At 33.7% G+C, this 23775-nt stretch overlaps 1 protein-coding gene across 12 annotated transcripts in view; it reads right to left on the reverse strand.

Moving 5' to 3' along the window:
* Positions 1 to 23775, reverse strand: part of LOC106058318 (serine-rich adhesin for platelets-like) — a 100055-nt gene that overhangs the window by 10625 nt on the left and 65655 nt on the right. For 7 of the 12 annotated variants that reach the window (XM_056011487.1, XM_056011488.1, XM_056011482.1 and 4 more), the window contains 14 exons: positions 17165 to 17257; positions 15461 to 15583; positions 14787 to 14864; positions 13522 to 14113; positions 10847 to 10996; positions 9367 to 9469; positions 8562 to 8706; positions 6303 to 6487; positions 5560 to 5702; positions 4839 to 5025; positions 3839 to 3943; positions 2040 to 2206; positions 715 to 936; positions 106 to 210 (listed from right to left, as the gene is read on the reverse strand). In XM_056011487.1, the coding sequence (XP_055867462.1) occupies positions 106 to 210; positions 715 to 936; positions 2040 to 2206; positions 3839 to 3943; positions 4839 to 5025; positions 5560 to 5702; positions 6303 to 6487; positions 8562 to 8706; positions 9367 to 9469; positions 10847 to 10996; positions 13522 to 14113; positions 14787 to 14864; positions 15461 to 15583; positions 17165 to 17257 (2398 nt within the window). Of the gene's footprint in view, positions 1 to 105; positions 211 to 714; positions 937 to 2039; positions 2207 to 3838; positions 3944 to 4838; positions 5026 to 5559; positions 5703 to 6302; positions 6488 to 8561; positions 8707 to 9366; positions 9470 to 10846; positions 10997 to 11435; positions 11466 to 13521; positions 14114 to 14786; positions 14865 to 15460; positions 15584 to 17164; positions 17258 to 18528; positions 19734 to 23775 lie in introns of those variants that run through there. The other 5 variants (XM_056011489.1, XM_056011491.1, XM_056011484.1 and 2 more) reach the window with 5 other exon arrangements.

Here is a 23775-nt window from a genome sequence, read left to right on the forward strand (position 1 = left end):
CTATTTATTTTAATTTGTTGAATAATATTTTTTTTTCTCAATAAATCTTATTTTTATGAAGAGAAGCAAAGAAACGGAGGCTTAAAAAAAAAGGTAATTCTTTACCACTATTTCGACTTGATTCCTGAGAGATTTGACGGTTACGTAGAACAGCAGGAGCATCAGAGGAAAGAGAACGCTTGTGTGACAGATGAAATGTTACAGGGTTAGCTGTAAAAAAGATATTAATAGAAACCATCAAACTAATATTAATTTGAGCATTTTACAGCATTGAAATACTCTTCCGTTAAAATCATTCATTAGTACATTTAATTTATAACAAAAAAAATTAACTTTTTAAATAATATTAATATAATATAATATTTTAATATTATTAAAATATTAATATTTAAAAGATGTTTCACTCAGTAATGACTTAGGATTGCGTCTATGTTTAGCTTTAGGAATGTTGTACTAATTTTTAGGAACTTTGTTTTTGGACGAATATAGGAAGCTATAGCTAGCTTGTGAATTGAATTTAAGGATGTGATTTATGGTTAAAAAAAAAACGGCATTGTCAGCCTTCATTTAATAAAAATATAATAATAAGGCGAATTTTAATCAAAACAAGAAGCTCAAATACTTAATTTCCTTAAATAGTTACTGGTCATATTAAGCTTCAGCTAGTGTAAGTAAAAGGAATAGGACCAAATTATAGCAAGACATAGAGCTTACCTTTCCCATTAGGTGACACTTCCTGCTTGTTGTTTGTGGTTGGTGCTGAGCTGTTCTCAGTGTTGCTCTGTGAGGTCCTACTGCTGATACTGCCTGTCCTAGACGTATTGGTGATGGAAAAGAGAGACTCTGCACTCTTAGCGCTGCGCAGATGACGCTTCCAGTTGTGGACATCCTCCTCTGTGATAGCCTTGGCTTGAACTGGCCCTAGAGTCACAGATTCTGTCAGGAACATTGTATTTTGATTTACTTCAAGGCACAAATTTACAAGCTCCTAAATGGTATGAGCTAATAGCACCAAGTTTATTTTACATAGGTCTAATACAAGTTAATTATGTCATATGATTCCTTTTAAATTTCATTTTTATCAACATGAGAAAGAATGAAGACGTAAACAGAGAGTCTGTAGGTCCATGACCACTGCTGATCAAATAGATACTTAGGGCATGTCATAAATACTGCTGCACTACTTTGAGAGTGATAAAACCTTCAATGAAATCCAATATTCAGTAGTTCTTAGTTTTCAAAGTATACATGAGAAAGAAAGACAACATGGTTGAGCAGATAGACAATAAAGTTTGGACTTTTAGACTTGTATAAAAAAAAATTGCAAATATGAAGAGTTAGAAGTCAATTAATAAACATTAGCAGGAAACCTTTATGAGTGGAAAGCAAAGACATAGAAGATTACCAATAAACACAATACTATATCTTCAAACAAATGAACGTGTTAATCCTAATTGCCAGACATAGCACTGCAGTTGATGCACTGGGACAGATTCTGTAAGTGGTTTGTCTTGAAACAGATACTAAATCTACTGATTGTATTCACTGGCATTAAATAAGTTAATATCATAGAAGAGAAATGAACTCCCTTTTATGGCTTTTGTATTTAAATGTTGTATATAAATAGTTCATACAAATTGACACGCTATCAGAGGACCATACCAATAGTTGTGTGCTATCAGAGGACCATACCAATAGTTGTGACAAAGATTTATAAGTTCACAAATTTACTTACTAAAGAAATATTTTTTTTAGTACACATAATTAAATTAATAATAAAAATAATAATCAAAAGCACACTTTTAGAAGACCCCAAGTTACTATTCCACAAATTTCAGATGGATTTTCAATATTAATTTTAAAATTTTGAGATATGGACTCAACAATTAACAAAAAACTAAAATAAAAATAGGCCTTTTTGCAAGGCCACAAAATAGGAATAATAATGATCAAATGTTACACTAGCAATAGTATTCCAAAGATATACCACCTACAAGCAATAAAACTGAAGAACACTGTTATTCATTGACGTGTCTTACCTTGACTAGATTTGCGAGCCTTTTTAACACTGCCACTGCGAGGTTTAGAGAAGATAGATTTCCAACCACCACTACCAGCAGTAGAGGCACTCCCTGCACTCATAGAGGCAGACTTCTTGTTGCCAGATACAGGCTTGTTCTCTTTCGATGAGCTCTGCGTTTTTTTCCTGCACAACAACAAAAAAAAAAACAATATTAGTTTGACTTGACACTGTTGGAATGTTAGCAGAAGTCTTCCCTGAAACATTAAGAAAGAATTATTTCAGACCTTTAGATCTCTATTAGAAACATTCCTAACATCTACAAGCCTCCAAAAAATTAACTCATTCCATTATTAAAAATTGTGAAAATACCGTAAAATATTTAGATAATTAATGTGAAAGAAATACAAGACAAAACTACAAATTTAAAAAGCTTCATAAATTGTGAGAAATGACTTTTCAAAATTTAATCCTTTTTAATATTGAAATATGACCATAAAACAAGAAAAACATAAAAGATACTTTAAAAAAACAAAAAAAAAAAACAAAGCTTATACAAAGTGTTATTGTATGAATTAATTGTGATCACTTATGTAATTAAATTTGTAATAGATCTAGACTAACAACAATAATTCTGTGTGCTTAGAAATATTTGTAGCAATAGTTCACTTGGATCAATCTGAATTCGAACACGTGGCTCACTCTTCCTCGGGCTGATGTGCTAACCACTCTTCTAATGAGGTACTTATGACTAGAGAAGATTGTATAGTTATATATTCTTTGTTTCAATTTAGAGCGCTGACCTATCAAGGGGACTAATTCAACTTATGCCACCACCTTCAGTCCAGCAAAATTTTTTTCCTTTGTTCGAGATACCAAACAAAATTATTAATTACCAAAAGTTAATTAACTGATTGGTCAATTTTTAAAATGACTCTCATGTTATCAGGTCAAAGAAATAATTGTGCCAAATTTCAGCTTGATCCGAGACTGGGTGTCTGAGAAATAATGGGTACAAACTTTTGACCAGACTGACAGACAGAGTGAGTTAAGAAAAGTCAATTTAAACAATCTAATTTATCAGAGATATTTCTACTTAAAACTGTTATGCTTTGAATGTTTGTTCATATAGCACCTAAACATATTTCACTCAAGAGAAGAGAGAAAAAAAAAATGGGTTGGGACCAGATTGAGATGCATGTCTCAGCTTTGCTTAAGGGAATGTGCCCAGCCACCAAGTACAAGAAAACATGCTATTGACAATTAGAAAGAAGTGCATGGAACTAAAACATCATTGATTAAGAAAAAAAGTGTTTTCAGAGGAAACCAAATGTAATATTCACAACAACAAACCAGTGCATAACTGAGAGCTTATTAGAATAGTGTTTCCCAAAGAGGGGTAGAAGTAGGCCAATAAATGCCAGGGCTATAGTGCATTTGATGAAATAACTCAAGCTTACAGGGATTAAAGAGTGGTAGACAGTTCAGTTCAAAATTAGATCAAACAATTAAACAAGGCTGGATGGGAAAACTATGCGAATAGTAAGGAAGCTAAATTATTTCTAAAACATACAAGTTATATCTTTCTTATCAGTTTTGAAACTATCATCAAAATCAGCTTTACAAAGGAATAGCAGCTTTGACAAACACTGATATGAAAAAAAAAGGGGTATTAAAAAAAGAATAAAAGATCAAGGCTAAAACAAAAACAAAAAAACTAATAAAAACAACAAAAGAACTTTGTATGTAAAAAAAAACACCATCAACCTTCTGGGTGCATATGTTTGCTATAATGAAAATGTTCTTTGTTTTGTTTACCCTTCATCTGATGGTGAGAGTTGAAACTTGGAGGGCATCAAGGTCAGACCTAACTTTGAAAACTTACTCAGGACGGGTTTGTAAACTATGTTCTCAGTAGAAGTCCTGGAGCAATAAGAGAGTCAACACAAGACAAGAAAATTATGTTTAATGTATCCCATGAGCCCTCAATCATACTTAAGAAGTGAATCTGAGCATGTTTCATGTTATTATGGAAATTCAAAAAGTTAGAAAAATAAAAGTACCCTTTTCAGACCTTCTGATCTATGGGGCAGATGATATAAGGGTCATCTCTTTCAATGGCTGATGGTTAACGAGCGTCACTAACTAATGTTAGGCACTCTTTAAAGTTGGGTGGACTCAGTGGTGTCCTAAATATCCCAAAATCAAAACGACAGTCTTCAATGGCATTTGAACTAGAGACCCCAAGCGTTTGGAAGCCAATCATTTTGCCACTTGGCCACCATGCTCCTTATTGGTAATTTATGTGCAGATAATGTATGAGCTGTAGGTGCCCTTGTTCAATAGAAAAACTTCTGTTTGGTGGATTCTAAACAAATTCATTAAATCTTTTTTTTTAAATAGTTTTTGTTTAGGGATTTGTTTTGGAGTCTTATATCTTTTGACTCTTTACTCAGATGACATTTAAGAAGCTTAGACTGAAACATAAAGAAGAAACAAAGAATTGCAGAATTTAAAGAAGTCATTAAAATGGGAGGACAGCCTCTACCCTTAGAAAAAAAAAAATGGTAAAATTTTTTTTTTTTTATCTGTGATAGAGGCTCATAAAAAACAACTCATCTGTAGTTTGATAAGATATAAAAAATATTGTAAACATGATAAGTGATAATTGTCCCAATATCTATGTCAGGGCATGTTTAAAGAGAACAACAGAAAAACAACATCCTAGAGAAGTACTATCACAATGTTATAAAGAAAACAGAGAACTTTTGACACTCAAAATATTTACTGTATAATTTATATACTAAATATTACTAACTTGTATCCTGGTAGGTCGATGACTGTGTGGTATTTGGATGGAAGATTCTTAGGTCCACCTCCCACGTCTATGAATTTCTTGGGGGCGAGGTGACCAATAAAGGCTCGCTCTCTTGCCTCTTCCAAGGACAATAACCGGGTTGGTGTGGAAATGGCCAAAGATTTGGGCCTGGGTTTCTTCTGACCTTCTGAAAACAATCAAAATAAAATCATAGCATAATCTTACATACCCCACTAAGTAGTTAGTTAAATGTTAATATAAACTTTATTGGCACATTTTCATAACTATTTGTAAAAGCTGTAAAATCTTTCTAGTTATTGCAGTTGAAGAATTGGTTATATTTATGAAATTCTCAATATATTGGAAATGAATACAAAATTGTAGAAGAGAGTATGTCCTTTATGCATTCATATTTTAGTCAAATGGTGCATATTAATTAGAGACTTAAACTCTTATTAGTCAATGTTTTTTTTTCTGGCTGAATCAGATAATGTAAACTTATAACTGAAAAGAGAGGCCAAATGAAAAAGTTTTTGAAACAGGTCTAAAACAAAATAAATCAATTACATATCTGGCTATTAAAATATTTTAAAATTTTTATAGAAAGATTGACAAAAAAAAAAAGAAATGTGGATGATAGTGACAACAAAACAAGACACTTGTGAAAAGTTGAAGTTCTTAATGTCAAAAAGAAATATGACAAGATGTGTAATGGACTCACTGCCGTTCTCTGTACTGCTGTAATTGGGCATTTTGTCACTGAAGATAATGTCACAGTAACAGATGAGGCACTCTGTGACCACAGCCTGTATGCCCACACCTTGCAGTGCTGCTGCTCCTCCCCCTGCTTCTAGCTCTTTGGATCTGGTGGTCAACAAAAACAATTCAAATTAGAAGTGGTTGAACTAAGTTTATTCATTGATAATTTGTTTCAGCACCAAGGATTTAAACTGGAAATTCATTTCTATACATCAGTCCAATAAAGAAGAAGAAGAAGTTTTTACAGTAACTTAAAACTGGTGATAATGAAAACTTGTTGGCGGCTCGGTACTATGACTACAGAGAGAGATGTGGGAGTTAGTGTGAATGCAAAGCAATATAATAGAAGTAGAAACAAATGACAGCAAAACAGTTTCCTTACTTCAGGAATTACTATTACCATAATATTAGCCTTTAGATAAACCTATTCAATTAAAAAGATGTTAATTGTGACAGATAAATGTAAAATGCTTACACACTCTATTTGCTTTCACAATATCAGTAAAACTATAAATTAAAAAATAGCAAGAGACTGTGTTGTGTGGCATGTTTTTATTGAGGCTCTATGTTCCATGAGGAACCCAAATGAATGATGATGATGATGTAGGCTCTTTTACAGTATGTGCCAATGAAAAAAAAAAGCATGCTGTTTTCTTCAGTAGTAGTAGGTTCTGCCTAAGGTGGATTATAATTGATCTGACATACCTAAGAAGGTTTGGAGCCCAAACGATGGCCAGATTTTTGGAATGCATTTCTGTTTCATGTCCGTAAGCTGCCACCCTTGCCAAGTGCCTCATGAGATACTCTGTGGTCCTATAGTGTGGGGGAGGCAACTGCTGGACTACATCATGAATCTTGAGAAGTTTATTATCCTCATCTCTAACAGCCTCCTGAAACACAACAAATAAAACAATCAAATAACTCCTTCTGCAGTACAAAGTAATAATCACACTTCAGTATATAAACCAGAAGAGAAAGAGCGGGCTAGTCTCGCCTCAGTGCGCAAGGGGAAAGAAGAGAGCTGACCAACAGGAAGTCAACCTTCCATATTATTTAGGTAACACAGCATGTGCGCTCTTCCAGACAGCCTTGATTTGCATAAACATGATGTGGTAGAAGCTTTGAGAATGCATTATTGGTGACGTCAAGAATCAAGAATAATGGATTTACACTGATATATAAGAGATGTGAAGCTACTTATCAGAGTCACTAGTTATTGTTCACGTTTGTTTATCATAGATTCCAGTAGGAATCATTATAAGTATTCTGCATTGGATTTTTATCATTATTCATTGTACTGGTCATCTGTATCTTCACTGTATATTATTTCATTATTTTATTATGGCTGCCTGGTCGTGAGGTTTGCGCGCTGGACTGTCGTTCGGATTTATCGATGGTTCAAATCCTGCCCGCTCCCATTCCCCATCGTCCTTTGGGAGGTTTGGACTAGGAAGTAAACTATCTTCAACTCTGAAGGAACATCCGAAACATGTAAAACATTTTACAAACATTCAAGTATATTATTTATGTCAGCCAAGTTATCATTGTGATATATGTTTTGAATTAATTCTTTTATGGAATTGAATATAAAGGCATTCAACTCAAGAAAATAAGTTCAGTGCTGTGTTATTTCAGTGTATCCTAATAGTGACTTGTAACAGATTTAAAGGCAGCTTCAAATCCAGGTATGCCATATGACTGTGGAGACAATACTAAGCTCTCTCCAAAATACAATTGTGAAATTAATATTTACCATTTTGCTCTTAACACAACAGGAAGCTTTCAATGTTTTTAAAACTTTTCTGATTTTGTAAATACTGATACAATTTTGATGTTTAAAGCAAGTTTTAATTTGTTAATGATTTTTTACCCCAATTCAAATATATCTCTAATAATTTGATGTAAACATTAGCTATGAAAAGTGACTTTTGTAAAGGTTTTGACATCTAAAAATATCATTTATTATTCTATTTGAATTATATTTAAAAAAAAAAAATTTGTCATTCAAAGATAACATTGCCAGTAAAGCTACATTTTCATTTGCTGGGCATTTTCAAAGTGGAAGTAAAAGCTTATGGGTTAATGTAACAGCTTTATCTACAATTGGGGTAATAATTGTTAAAAAATGTAGGCAAATTAGATCACTTTTGTTTTGTAGACTTTAAACTTGACAAGGAAAATACTGATAATGTTCTATTTCTTCCTATGAAGCCAATATATTTATCATTGTTAACAGAAAGTACTATGATTTGCATAATACTTGTATACTTATATACCATAGTCGATTTGCAGACATATACCAAAGTGGAATTCTTACTTTACTTTATAGGCATATATAAGTAAAAAATGAAAATTCTTACTTTACTTTATAGGGATATATAAGTAAAAAATGAAAATTAGACATTGAAATAACAACATCAGTAGTCATGTTATGTTTCTTGCCTATAAATGATCAATTAGCTGTTTACTTGTCACAACAAAGAAAGATCAAGTTGAAAGTATGCACAATTATTCATCATTGAAGAATCAATCAAAGAATTAATCAATTAAGTTAATTAATTAGTGGTAATTAATTAAATATATATATATTGAGAGATATGTGCTCTCCCTTGACTCACAAAAATTATTTTTTTTTTTTAAGTATTTTTTTTGTGCTTGTTTCTTAATGTTTTTCTAAAACAAATCCAAAGTGCATGAGAGTAACTTTGTTTTTTCACTAAGAACTATTTTAATAACATCAGAATAGAAGTTAGCGATACAAAAAATTTTTGTCACACAGTCAATAACTTTGAAAAGAATGTAAATGTTCAATCATTAAAAGACTTAAAGTCAATGATAATAAATACTGACAATAATTAGGCAACATTATGTTGCTCTACTGATGTTGTTTTATCACTAGGAAGTTAATAAACTGTAGCATGTATGAGAAAAAACAAAACAAAACAGCAAAGACATGTAACTTACAGCAAACTTGTCATACAGCTGGTATGTGAGTAAAGGGTTAGGTAACTCTCTAAAATACATCTTTAAAAGGGAGCTAATACTGTGTATATCCTGCAAATAACAGTCTTCGGTAAGGTCGGGGACCCTGTCTTCATCAAAAGCCAACCTAAAGGAAGAGAAAGAATTTAAAAAAAATGTAATGGGGAGACAAAAAAAGTCATAACCAAAAAGTTAGAATGCTAATGATTTGATTACTTTGTATTTTTAATTACACATACACAATGATGCAATGACACAATGCAATGATATAATATTTACTTATATCAAGATCTTCTGGAAAAGGCCAATGCATAGCAGACATTCTATTTTTACTGTTTCATGTCATGTTTTTAAAGGCCTAATACAAATGTTTTATGACGTTGGCATTTCTTTACTAACTCACAATTATAAGAAAAAGGAACTATACATAGAGCTGATGTTTGTTAATACACATAGATCTACTGAAGTACAGTTTTTGGACAAAAAATGAAGTGTCATATTGCCTGACTAAACTTTTGTATTTAATCTTGACAACTAGTCAGAACAGAAAGAAAAAAAACTTCATTTGGGGAAAATTGATCAATGGCCATTTCAAGCATGAAAAATAATTAGTTGATCTAAATGATAAAGAAAAAGTGGGCCATTTATTTATTTTTTTTCCCCACTGCCCTAAAGTGGAAGAAATAATTAAGTGTGAGTTTGGCTTTAAAAAAAAAATATAGTTAAATATGCCCAAGACTTGGCATAACTGTTTGCTTTAACAACACTGTGAACCACTTAAACAAACCTGAGCTTCTGTATATTGGATGTGATGCCTGATAGCCTGTAGATACCATGAACTATTCCATGTTCTTCTATGATATCTGTACAGCTTTTTAATAACAATGGCACTACAAAGGATAAAAACAAAACAGAAATGAAAATAAACTAGCTTTTAAACAAAATTATTCAACAATGATATATTAAACATTTCTGTATGGTCAGGAAGAAATTTCTCAATTAAATAGACAAATAAATAATAGATATTCACATTACAAACAATGCCTCCAACACGCAGCTATGTGTTACAAGGACATATGAAGTGTGAGGGTGAAAATGCCTCTTCTAATTATAGTTTTTTAGCCACAAAAAGAATTGCTCTACAAGATGAAACATACTTATCTTATGAATGAAGGCGGTCAATGAAAACAACAAAATATGGGAAAACATGTAAACTATAAAGAGAGAACAACAAAAAGAACAAAGCTTGTATCTTGATCATGAAGCCCTGACTGTAGCCTACACATTTTGACATATATTACAATGTCAGCTAAGGGGTTTATATAATAATATAATTGTACTAAGATTTAAAGGTTCACTACGTAAATGAAAACAATGTCAGCAGAGATATTTGAAAGGGGAATGAATGTGAGAAAGAAAAGGCATAAGGAAAATGATTGAAGTTTTCCTTGAGTAAAATGGTCTCACACCAACATACACAAAGTAAAGCACATAAATAAATTAAATCAGTTTAAAAAAAAAAAAGAGTACATGTCTTTGTATCATAGTACCAGTATTCATGTTTGCATCGTACTATTTGACTACAATGCTACTATCTAGTCAGAGCCTAATAGGAGTATGAACCTAACTTCTAAACAATAGTTATCTATATACAAGTTGTGATTGTTGCCATTTGATGAAAGTACCAGCAATTTTTTCCTTTGGCAATTAAATGAAATGAACAATATATAACGAACAGTTTGCATTTAATGTTAAAGAGTAACTGGGGTATGAATCTATATATCTTGTGTGATATTGTACAAATGTTTTCTCAAATCATGTATTGTTTTTTGTAATGCAAAATTGTAAAACAAATTTCCTCACGGATAATAAAGATTATTATTTTATTATACTGACAACAGACCAAAACAACTTTCTCCAACTATATAGTTTAAAAACAAAAAGGTGTTATCTTTGTGTGCTACTAGTATCTTTGAGATCAGCCTCACATTCCTATTGGACTTCTTTTGAGACTTCTATTGTTACCCTTTGTGTTTAAGATTAGATTTCAATCTTTAAAAAACTTTTTTTCTATCCTGAATTGACAAAAATATTTTGAAACTGAAAAGATGGAAATCTGTAGAGCCCATGCCATATTTTGTTGCTGAAAAGGAAAACCCTAATGTATTATAAAATAAATAAATGATGTCATGCTTGAAGTTTAAATATCTCTGCAACAGCCAGAGTTATGACACATTATCTTTTTATTTAATCTTCCCAAGTCTCACCGTCGTGTCCTGAGTTTAATAAATGCTCTCCGAGATCACAGCCAAAAACTCTCTCCTTGACAATCCCAGACTGCTTCAGTTGGTTACGTGGAGGACGGTGGGAGAAAAATGTCCGGAGAAAAGAGAGAAGCTTCCCATGTTTTCGGATCACTGAAAATCAGGATAATAAAACTAAAAATATGAAATATTATATATATTATGTGAAACATAATAAAAAATAGCACAGGTTTGCAGATATCCTCTGCAGCAAATAAAATTAATTAAAAAAAATAAAATTACTAATCCTAGGAAATATAAAACAATAATAAAAATTAACATTTGAAAGAAAATCAAGAAAAAAAATGAGATTTCTTTTCAAAATAAATCAGATTCAGGTCTAATTTTTTTTTTTTTTTTTTACACTAAATGCTATTTTAGATTTTAAAAAGTCATAGATTGTCTGAATTTCTATTTCAAACAAGGGCAATAAGAAATGAATGCAAATTGCAGTAAAACAACAAAAGAATTTGAACTGAAAAGGGAGTGAACTGAGTCTACAAAACTGTGAGGAAACTACTACTGCCACCATTAATCCCAAACCATTAATTACCACTTTCACTATCTGTAATATCCATCCAGGCTGAGGAAAAGAATAAAATAAAAAGTCCTGACTTATCTTAATTTCATTTTAGGGCAATAAAAAATTCCCTATAACTATAACTTGTGATAAGTATGTCAGCGATTTATAAAAATAATTGATTCAAATAAGCATTGATGTATAAAAGATATATATTAGTGTTCAGTTTATATCTAGTGTTAACAGTTCAGTGTTTATAGTTTCTATATAGACTAGATATGTAGATAAATTAAGAAAAAAAAAACAACAATTTCCCTGAATTTTTATACATAGATGATAGCAACATATTAAATTATCTGAGGGACTATATCAGGAATTGAGCAATGCATTTTAGCTTTTACATGACTTAATCAAAAACTTAGGTGTTAGATTTTAAAAGTAGCTTTAAACAAATTTTGTTTTTGAATTATAAAAATTGTTTACAGAAACATATCTGAATGCTAACTTGTGGGAGCTCAAGTATATTAACATGCTTTTTAAATATGCTGGTTTTTTTTTTTTAGTGTCAAGTCCCATAACAAAAAACAACTGTGGATCATGCTGACAAAATTCACTCAAAACCCTGAACAAGTCTCTTCTCCACTATGAACCATGCTGACAATGTTGATTTCTGAGCTTCAGTCTTGCAGTTAGTTACAGAGATACTTACAATGCGAGGCACCTTATAGTGCAAGTAATAAAGAGTATATGCATACATGTAGGATAATGATAAAAAGGTAAGCATGTATATCACTGGATAAAAAGTGTGGTGGAATAAATGGTACTAAACAAGTCAAGTGGTATAGTTATACAAATACAGTACTAGGATTAAATATTTGTGAGTGTGTATGAAATGAGTGTGTTGGTGGGCAATACAAAAGGTTAAACAGTACTGGATGAGAGCTATCAGAGATTTGGAAACATCAAAATAAAAAAAACTGAAAGAACAAAAAAAAGAGTTTAGAAAGCCAATGAAAAGAATATCCCCTTCAATTGGAAGGAAACACTTGCTAAGTTATTATGCTTGATTAGACTCCACAACTAGATCAGAATGGAACCTCTGTAGACATTGCGCAAGCAGTCCATAGGAAACAAATGGGCAAAGCAATTAGTTCAATTTGTTTAGAATGGTACGTGAGCTAATTAAGATTTAAAGCAACAACATTAACTTTAAAAATATTAAAAGCAGCTCAAAGTATAAAGCTAAAGAAAAAATTAATTAAAAACATAATATGGCAAAAGCTAAAATAAAGAGTTTTATGAGCTCAAGATCAAAAGAAACAAAAATTACAGAAACTGAAGATCTAGATAGTAAAAATAATAAGTACCAAAGGTTAAAGACCCAAACTATGTCTAATTGGACTAAAGAGAAAAGAATATACTGCATGACAAACTACCTCACATTCTCTCATACAAATCAAATTGACCTAAATTGTGTAACCATTAGTTTTAAATGTGGATGAGAAAGTCAAGCATATCCACAATAAGAAGGAAGATCAAAAAGACCTGAAGCTGTTTTTTTTTTCTATCCAGAGACTTCTTAAGATCTTAGCAGTGAAATAAAAGCAGAATGGAAGAGAGCAAAAATTACAGGAACTTAAAGTATAATCAGCATTGAAAAATTAGTAACAATGGAGGGGATAATTTACAAGCAAATCAAAAGTCGATAAAACCAAAGAGAAGCAGTGATTTCAAACAGACACTAGTATTTCTGAACACATTTCCAGAAGTGATTAGTATCTGAAGTCTCATGGAATCAATAAACAATTTCACACATTGGTGCCAGCACATCAACAGCAAGCCTCAACCAATATTAGAACACAACAGCAACAAATGAAATAATGGAAAGTTGATGTTAGTATAATGTTATGTCCAGTACCAGAAGGAAAAGAAAGGCTGGGTGTATGTATGGACATCAGAACCATGCCTCAGAACAACCTCCTAACATGCACACATGTATGACGCATAAAAAAATATAAACACATATTTGAAATCAGCACATCAATCAAGTGAGCAGGCCACTAGCAGCAACAAAAAAAAAATAAAATTAAAGACACTGAAATATACAAACAGGACTGACTGGTTGGTGATGAGTCAGGATAGGACAGGGCCGATGCCGCCGACAATGAGAATGTCCCCACAGAGCTGGCAGTGGCCACCGAGGTGTTGGAGGAGCGTGAAGGGGAGGGTGAAGGCGTTGATGATGAGGGTGTACTGCCATGGCTGGCAGTGTACGACTGGGGTGCACTGCCATGGCTAGTGGAGCTGGATGTGCTGCTGTGGCTGCTGGTGAGTGAAATGGGTGAACTGCCCTGGATGGCTGAATGTGATGGAGTAGCACTGCCTTGGGTGAAGGAGTGTATTGTAGATGGTGATGCATTGGCACTGCTGTGGCTGATGAAGTGTGATGTGCTGCCATGGCTGGCAGAGTGTGGTGTGGCTGCATTGCTGTGGCTGGTGGAATTGGATGTGGTAAGTGCTGCAGGTGTGGTGGGTGGAGGTGGTAGAGGTGGTAGTGTTGCTGAGATGGGGATGGGTGGCAGCTCCACCAAGTTCTCACAGGGTTTCCTAGATGCTGCCGCTGTAGCCAAAGGTTCCGGGCAGTAGGACGCCATGGAGGCAGGCACTTTGTCCCCTATAAGTTCAACACATTCACTGGGGAAGAATCCCACCTGTTGAAAAAATGAATTTTTGTTATTACGTTCCTTCAAGATTTCTCATCGGAAGAAAAATTCATTGTATATTAATGATAAGTATAACCCTAGCCCCCATTTCTGGTTTGAAAAGCTACCCTCTAAGCAAAGAGCTAACTAGAATTAAAACAAAATTGTAAAAAAATAAATAAATAATGATACAAAAAAATAAAGAACTTTAAAATAAAATAGAAAAATATGTCTAGTTAAAAAAAGACACTTCTAATATGTTAGAATAAAATCAAGCTTCAAAAGTATTCAATTTTCTGGGTAGGCCTTATACGCTAAGATATTCACATTAAAAGTTTTGTAAAAAAAAGCTGTTTATTCCATTTACCCTTAAAAAAAAAAGCTGAGCATTCGCTTTTTCCTTAAAAAAAAAAGGGGTTGCCACTGTTGTTTTCTTGCTCCAAACATGACATTATGAACTTTACTTATATGAAAGTTTAAAAAACTGTGCTAATGTCCTAACACATCCTACAGCATTAGGTGCTACTGGGTTAAAGAATAAGAAATTTAAAAAAATCTTTGTATTTTAGTATAATTATTCTGATTATAATTATTAATGGTACATAATTTTTCTCATTAATATTCAGTCCATTTGACTGTAAATATGTTGCGTTTAATGCTAATGGTTTATATGTAAGGTTACCTCAAAGCCTCGTTTTCCTCTCCACCAAACTGTGTCCTCAGCCGAAGGCATGTCAATCACTGAAATCATATCACCAACCTAAAGGAACAAAAAAAATCCTATCAGTTTTATTTTAGCTCTCTTTGTCTCAGAGTGAAAAGTTTCTAAAAAGCAGCAGTTCTGTGTTACACCAATCAGTTACAAACAACTGATGAATATTTGATTGAGCACAAGATGATTAGCTCTATTTTATTCCCTCAACAAGTTGCTGCAATGATTCTATTGACAAAAAAAAAAATGTGTCTAACACAATGGAAAGAAGAATACATTATTGATTTTCTTACTGTCCCTTGTAAAATAATGAACAACACTAGAAAAAAAAATGTTTTTGTCTTTTTAACAGTGTTAAACTTGATTGATTCAAACATCTACTCTTTTCCACTTCCCCCTCCCTTTTCCCACAAAATGAAATAAATATGAATTTTTTTTTTTTAAATAATGTTTATGACACCAAGAACACAAAAGCATAATATATAGCACCAATAAAGATCATAGTTTGCATACTCAGATACAGACTAACTGACACCTGACAGAGATATTCTGGTATACTAAAAATGCATTCAGTAGTTAAGTAGGTTTATGTAATGTTAACTACATATCTCTATAATATATCAAACAAATGTGACTTTTCAGACCTGTAGTGATATCTCATCTGCAGCTTGGGCATTGTAGCGTTTGATTACGTGGGCAGCGGCTATCGCAGGTGTGTTGATGCCAGAGTCATCTGTAGCCACCAGGCGGTGCCCCCTGTTGTCCATCTGCAGAGACAGACATGCTTTATTAAGTCTAGCAGCCTAAATGAACAGCACTTGCTTTGCTGACCATTAAGTCTAGAATCATGTACTTTTAGTCTCTAGACTTAATCATCTTATCTTATATAATTCAGACGTTACTTCAAAAAAAGATGATTACGTCCTACACGTCATGACTTAAATTCTACCAAGTCACTGGTTTTCCTGGATAGCTCAGGCAACCCATTCCATGCTCTAATAGCACTAGGGAAGAAGGAGCACTTGTACAAATTTGTCCTAGCATATGGAACGAGAAATGTGCCTTATCTTTGTGTCTTTCTGAGTATTTTATTAAATTTTGTTTTTGTATTTGAAGATTATGGTTCAGTGTTTTATGTATAATTGCTTCTTTACTTTTAAGTCTTCTATGCTGAAGGATTTCTAAATTTAATGATTTTACTAAAGGTGTTACTCTAGTCAAATAAGAATATTCATTTGTTATGAATCTCACTGCTCTATTTTCTGTCTGTTCCAGTTTCTTAATGTTTTCTTGAGTTGAGGGGTCCCAAACAGAGGATGCATATTCTATTATTGGCCTAACCAAGGTTAAATAACATTTTAGCTTTAAGTTTTTATTTGATTTATAGAAATTTCTTTTAATAAACAAGGCAATTTTTTTTTAATAAACAAGGCAAGTGGTGTTTATTTAGACAGCTAGACTTAATGATCTAGATGTTCATGTAGGCTCCTAGTTTTAACAATCAGTATGGAAAGTGATATTTAACTTGGTCAAGGTTAGTTTTAGAAATCAGAACAAGATGGACTTGGGCTTTGAAGCGAGCTCTCCAGTCCTAGATGGAACACTAAATATCAACCTGAATATGAACAAACATATCTAGGCCCTAGTCTCAACTATTTGGTTTTACTGTAGCAAACTTAGTCTTGAACTAAAATGATTGCATACAAAAATAACATATTAACTTTGATCAGAATAGTGAGAGTGCTGAAACATTGTCTATTTGTTTTCACAAATGTTAAGCTATGTATAATAATAATAATAATAATAAGGCTTGTCTTCAAGTCTGAAGATTAATGAGGAATGCAGTATTTCCGTGGCTATGCAGCCCCAGCTGTGACCTACATATTTTGCCACATCCACTTATGTATGATTATAGTAGAAAAATACCATGTACCTAAGAAGTCATATGCATTGATGATCAAGGAATGTTTACATGATCTACATTATTTAATGTCATGCGTGTGATAATAATTGCTTTATTATTGGAGATTATAAGATTTAAAAAATCTTTCTTCAAGTAATCAAGTCATCATTTGTGAACAATATAGTCAAATAAAATTAAAAAAAATTGCCCCTTTAATCTTTTTCAATTTGGCTAGAGGTTACAAAAGGCATAATATGATCAACACAATGATCAATTTGTTTTTTAAAAAAGGCATGTTTGGTAATTTTTAGAGCTGGATGGACTAAGAGACTTTAGACTCCAGAATTTAAAAGCTTAGCTTTAAAAGCACTTTAATTTAACCCTTCACTCCCGCTGATTGCTAGTGTGTGAGGAGTATTATATTATAAAGTTGAACTGTAAGTACCTCCATCCAGCTGAGTACAGAGCCACAGTTGATCATACCACTGGCCAGCTCTGAGAAATGACTCAAGTAGTTCTGAAGGACAGCTTGAACATCCTGTAACACATCAACAAGTCAACACTGATTGGGTTTTAGGAAGGAATCTATACTAAATACTGGGATAACATAATACATAAGTAAATAAATATATTAAACTGACAAAAATTCATTAATCATGTGAAAGTGGAGATTTTCTTGCAAAATAAAAGAGAAATGTGCACTAACAAATAATCCTTTAAACTCTTTGTAAAAAAAACAACTGAGATTCATCTGAAAGAACCAAATCTGTACACAGACCTGTCCTTGCAAGACTAATTGATAGTGTGTGGCTAACAAAATGACGATGCCCACCCCTTTTTTTTTCCAAATGCTGTGTAGTATCTAGTAGAGTAAGGAGGATTTAGTCACATCCTAGAATTTTAAAGCTGACCAAAAGTCCAGCTCCGAACCCATAGTTCTGAAATTCCAGTATAAAAATACAATTTTTGGAGGGAATGCCACAAAAATTCAATACAGACTTAAGAAGAAAAAAACTATAACTATGTCATCTCCAGATCAACAATATAGCAATACTTCAAGTCAACTCATACAGATATCTGGATCTGTTCTCTTTTGTAAAATGTTCTTGTAATTAAAACAAATTTACAATTAGGATCAATAAAGCAGTCTTAGTATTTTTGTCAGTGTCTTATCATAATCAATTTTAGTAGGAAATTTTTAAATGAAAGCTTAGAAAGTATAAGTTGCAAAATTTAATGACAACTACAACAAAACAAACACATTTTTTTTTTACTTCTTCTTCTTTGTTCTCAATTTTTTTTTTACTTCTCAATTTTTTTTTTACTGAGTTAATATCAAAAGACAGAGAGGAATGGAGGAAGACAGTCAACAGGTGCCCCACTAAACTAAAAGATAGGTGAAGGTGTTTGTCTTACTGTCATTCAAACATGCAAATAAAATGTTCTCATAACAAAATGGTTCTTGCTAAAAGTCCTGGATCAATGGTTTGTAAGTATAAGAACAAGCAAGTTACAGAGCACTTAAACTGTATCAGATGTGTTGGGGATTGAGAACCATTGACCATCTCACTTAAACTGTATCAGATGTGTTGGGGATTGAGAACCATTGACCATCTCATTTAAACTGTATCAGATGTGTTAGGGACTGAGAACCATTGACCATCTCACTTAAACTATTACATGGGATGGGGATTGAGAACCACTGTCCAACCAGGTTTGACCTTTGAATGTACTGGGTGGTGTGTGTGTGTCTATGGATGGGAAGGGGGAGGGGAGAATATAGTATCAAGAAGTCAGCGAGTCACTCACCATATAGGCTTTGTTGTCATAGTTACAGCTTCTGACTCGAGTTCTAGATCTAGCTGGCATTGTGTTTGGAGGGCAACAAATTTATCCATTTAATCAGGGTTTTGTCTACTTGGCATCTTGATATTATTCGTGTTTGTTTTATTAAGTAGTCTATTACACATGACCCATCCAACAGTTTAGCATGACCCTAAGAGAAATCAACTCTATTCCTTCTTTATTCATCCTTTCCCTCTGCTGAGGTTTTCGACTCCACCTCCTCTGGTGTCCGGAACATTTTACCCACAAGAAACAAAGCACAGAACTTAAAGAGTCTAGGTACACAGTACAACACACTGTCAGCACATGGTGCACTATGGAACCCACATATGGAGTGCACACTTGTTGACCCTAGTAGAACACAGTCAACTACTTAACTACCACATTGCTATTCTTAAACCAAAAAATCACAGGCTCGGACACAAATCTGCATAGACTTCAGATTAATACTACTCACTGTCCGTACAAACACACAAAAAAAGAAAGCTTGAAGTAAAGGGAATGAACTCCCAACCAAAGATATAACATTGCGCTTTGAGAAAATGCTTCACTCATTCTTGTCCAATTCAATGCTAACGATGTCCAGAACGCTTCAATGTAGACTTGATGATCAAACTTGTCGCCTATTAGACACAATTCTACTAGGGCAGATGTGTCATTTATAATCGTTTTCCCTGGAAAACTTCGTGCAGACCTCCCCCCCCCCCATGGGAACGATGTTGGTTTTTATAACAGTAACCATTTAGTGAGCAAACAAAACTAAACTTTACTGTGTCCTCGCACTAGCTTCATGTAGCCTACTCGCAAACAGTTTAACAAGAAAACACATTGAAATCTGCTCGTTTACATTTTCATATGGAAAAAAAACAACATCCCAACACTAGACCGATTTTCAAAAAGTACAGAAATCAAAAGTCACAAGAAGATTAACACATGAAATAGAATCCAGTTTGTACAACAAATTCAATGCACCAAGTGCCTCTACATGAAGTCAACAAGTGGCGAACAAAACATCCGGCTCAAAGCAATGAATTCTTATTTGATGCCAGATGTCATAGATAAATGCACATCTACTGCTGTTGTCAATCTACAGTGTCGCCTGGACGCGTTTCACTGTTCGTGTTCAGTTTGTTTTTCGCGTGTAAATTAGCTAAGTATTTCCTGTGCCAGCATGCTGACTCCATTACCTCTCCTGAAACCCCCACCCCCTTTTTAAAGAGCCAGAAGGACACATCATCCCACCCCTCCACGCACTGCTCACACAAGCCTACACGCAACGCCAACCACGCTCACGGCGCGCTGACCCTTGAAGAAGGGAGATAATTAGGACTAATTTCTAAGCCAGGGTTCCCTTCCACACTTGTCACTCAGCGACAATAAGCCATTCTGTTACAATCAACACACACACGCGCGCGGGCATACGGAAACAGTCGTCCATAAACAAAACTCGACAAACCAATGGACTCGAACGAGTTATGTAATACACGACTCAACATACATTACAGAATACATGTTTCAACATCGAACGAGACAATACAATACAACCGTTGTTGAAAAAAAAAAACAAAAAAAAAAACAGGAAAGATAAAAACACGTGAAGTCGCGTGCCAATGTCGGAGACGTTTATCTACAAGCCGCTGGCTCGTATTACACAAGGCAGAAGTTGATCCCACCGCTAGGAGGGGCTGCTTGACAGACGTCTGCTGCCGTTACAGCACTGGCCTACACAATGGGTGTGTTGATAGCGTAAACAGAAGATACAAGAAGAGACAAGGGACCAGTCATTGTCAACATCAAAGGTGCTGAGCCCAAATGTATGGACCTCAAGTTAGCAGCAAATAGATCTAGAATCTAGATATATATTTAAAAAAATAATTTAGCTTAAAGTTACAGATCTACAATTAAGCTAGATGTAATAAAAATGTATACGACTAACATTTAAATTCAACTAACATTTATATTTAATTGGATAACATAGACCCGAGTTGTTTGCTAATATCTAGAAATTATGTAATTCCAACAGATTTGATAAAAATTTAAGGGGCAGGAGAAGACAACTACATACAAAGAAATTATGTGGCAAACACAAGTAACTATGCTTTAATTCCTTCAAAAGGTCGGATTTGGAAAATCAAACTTGCCTACATTATCAAACATTGGAGACTTTTAAAATAGATACAGGCCATAAATTTAAGCCATACTGGGCCTGGAAAATGTGCTTGCATAAACAGGCTTTAATTAGGCCTACAATTAGTTTTCATACACTGACCCCAAGGGCCACCATCTAGTTTATTTATAAACACAAACTCCTTTTATCCTTATTTTAAAATCTGAAGTGGTCATAAAAATAAAGCCTTATTTATTAACATACATATTACAAAATTGAAAAATAGTTGTCCACTAGTAAAACACCCACAAAGATTTAGTGACACTACATACACTATTTTCTTTTAATAACCAGTCTGGCAGTATTTGCAAAAATATTTATTTTTTTAAAACTTTCATTTGACAACAGACCAAGTACTAGTCACAAAGTGATGTCTGCAAATCAAGGCAAACTGACGTCTAGAAATGTCACTTTATGCATTCCCATGTCATATTGGGTGATCACGAAACAAAAAAAGATTACTGCAAAAAAAAAAAAAAAAAATTGAAACCAACACCGGGATAGCCGGAAGGTAAAAAAAAAAATAGAACAAGAGACATCAAAACCATAAAGCCCAAGGTTGTAACTACCGGTATTATTAAGCTTTTTTTTTTTTTTTCGTTTAGATAAGCCTAGGTTTTTCTTTGTTTTTTGTTTTTGTTTGGATAGTCTAGGTTTTTCTATGTTTTTGTTTGACTGTCTACATATTCTGGGGGAAAAACAACAACAACGGTGGTACAGACGAGAGAGCATCATTCTGTTTGAGCCCGCCATGTCGGCCACCCAGAACGTAAACGCTGTTATCAGCTTACTCTAGAAATGAACAAATGTTTGCATTACATTTCAGAGTTGAGAGTATAGAGAAAGGGCACGCAAGGAAAGTGGCAATCACTAATCTTAGCAGGCAAGAGAGCTCCACTTTCAGAACAAGCAACTTTGAGACTTGAACCGGCTCATCAACTGGGGGATGCTGAAAAATTAATCCGCTCAAATAGTTCCTGGCCAGACGGCTATTTACTTCCGTGCCACAAGCCGCACAGGACAGGTGGTTAGAAAGCATACCTTCTATTTTGCCACCCAAAATGAGGCTAGATCGGCAATTTCTGACGTGTGGTACAATATAATTATATTTTCTCGTCAGCTATTTCCCTACAGATGAGGTTAGGCCCTCAGAACAAAGTTGAGCACATCAGATAGGGTTTGATTTGCTTAACTAATTACTAGGCACTGCATCGAAAGACTCTAGAGACATATATTTAAGGGATAGCCAGAGACCTGTGCCATTCGATCTGGAGAACCATGCGGATGAAGTTAACAGATTGCTGATATCAAGTCTTATCTACCCTAAAGCGATAAACTATTAAACTGATAATAATGCACATTAGAAACAAGAAAAAGAAAAAAGAACACTTTTTTAAAACAAAGATTATCTAAGGGAAAGAACCTTTAGCTCCCTTTCTGCCATATAAAACAAAATTAATGAATTAGTAGGCTATTAATTGATTAACTAATTGGTTAATTTTCAGATTGATTCGTGTATTGTCATCGAATATAAATAATTATGCAAAATTTTAACTTCAAACGTGTCAAAACGTAATAAGAGGATGCAATACATATATACATCCACATCTCTCACTAAGTAGCAGTTATTCCCTTTATTTCGATATCAAACAAAATAATTAATCACAAATAATTAATTAACTTTTTTTTTTTGATTCATGTCTTGTCAGGATCAATGAATAATTGTGCGAAGTTTCAACTTGATTCGAGAATGTGAAATGGGAGAAAAAAATATGTTCAAACTTTTGACCAGACAGACAGAGTTGGTAATAGCTTTGTAACAATAAAATCCTTTCGGTGATTGACCCAAAGGGTAGATAAAATAAATGAGCTGCTACATTCTTTTGAATTCTGTTGTAGACTTTTAAATGTCTTAGTCTTTTACATCTCAAAATCTTCTACACTCGCTTGCATTATAAAACTCATCAAAGCTGTAGGCCAACAAGGCTTTTAAAAACAAAACAAAAGCAGGTGTAATCCAAACTCTGGCGCAACATTTCGTCCTGTGGACCTATAAACTCATTACGATCATTCCATAAAAAGTCAAGGCTGACCTCACTTCGCTGTACTCAAGAATGTCACAATGCACCCTACACACTCACAAGTCACAGATCTCTATCATATGAGCCTTTATACACGAAATTTGAGCACATCAACAAAATCAGTCACGATTAGTTAATAGCCACATCTACCCACCCTAAAAATAACAGACCCTAAAAATAACAGCCATTTCAAATTTTTACGATCTACATAGACAAGATTGTAGAAACCACAATAACGTGAAGATTTTAAACTATTTTTCAAGGCATTTCTTAGAGAAATAAAATACAAGAACATTCCAGACATTTTTTCCGCCCGAACTTTGAAAGTCAGTTTCTCAACAGGAGCTAGGTAAGTGACGCAACACATTAAAACAAAGAATGGGTCAGGTAGAGGAGGAATAGAATTTACTCGAAAAAGTGAACTAATTGATGACTGGAGGTTCAGTTTGATGCAAGAATAGACTGGGAACCCATAGAGATAGATAGATAGATAGATAGATAGATAGATAGATAGATAGATAGATAGATAGATAGATAGATAGATAGATAGATAGATACAAACATAAAAGGACAAACCTATGGACAGAATAAAATTTAGATGTACCAAGAGAAGAAATGAAATACCTATATATATATATAATTATCTTCATGGCTCAAGAGTTTGGACAAAAAGTAAAGGTAAGATCACTCTTTTATTTCTACAAGTCGGACTAGAGTTACCCTACGTCACAAAATAGCAGGGCCGGACTTACCCCACGTAGTTTTAGCGGTGAAAAAAAAGGGGAGGGAAGGAGAACAAGTAATCTACTTTGTATTCGCCCGTCACTAAATAGCAGGGCCGGACTCAACAGCTGTGGGGCTCTATGCGAAACGGAATTGGCGGGGCCCAATTTGGGTAGGGATACGGATAATAAGTGAAAATTAAGAACTTGTATTAGAAAATAATTTCGTCTTTGTATTTTT

Source organism: Biomphalaria glabrata, chromosome 14 (genome assembly GCF_947242115.1).
Source record: "Biomphalaria glabrata chromosome 14, xgBioGlab47.1, whole genome shotgun sequence".
In the NCBI taxonomy this organism is placed as follows: Eukaryota; Metazoa; Mollusca; class Gastropoda; family Planorbidae; genus Biomphalaria; species Biomphalaria glabrata.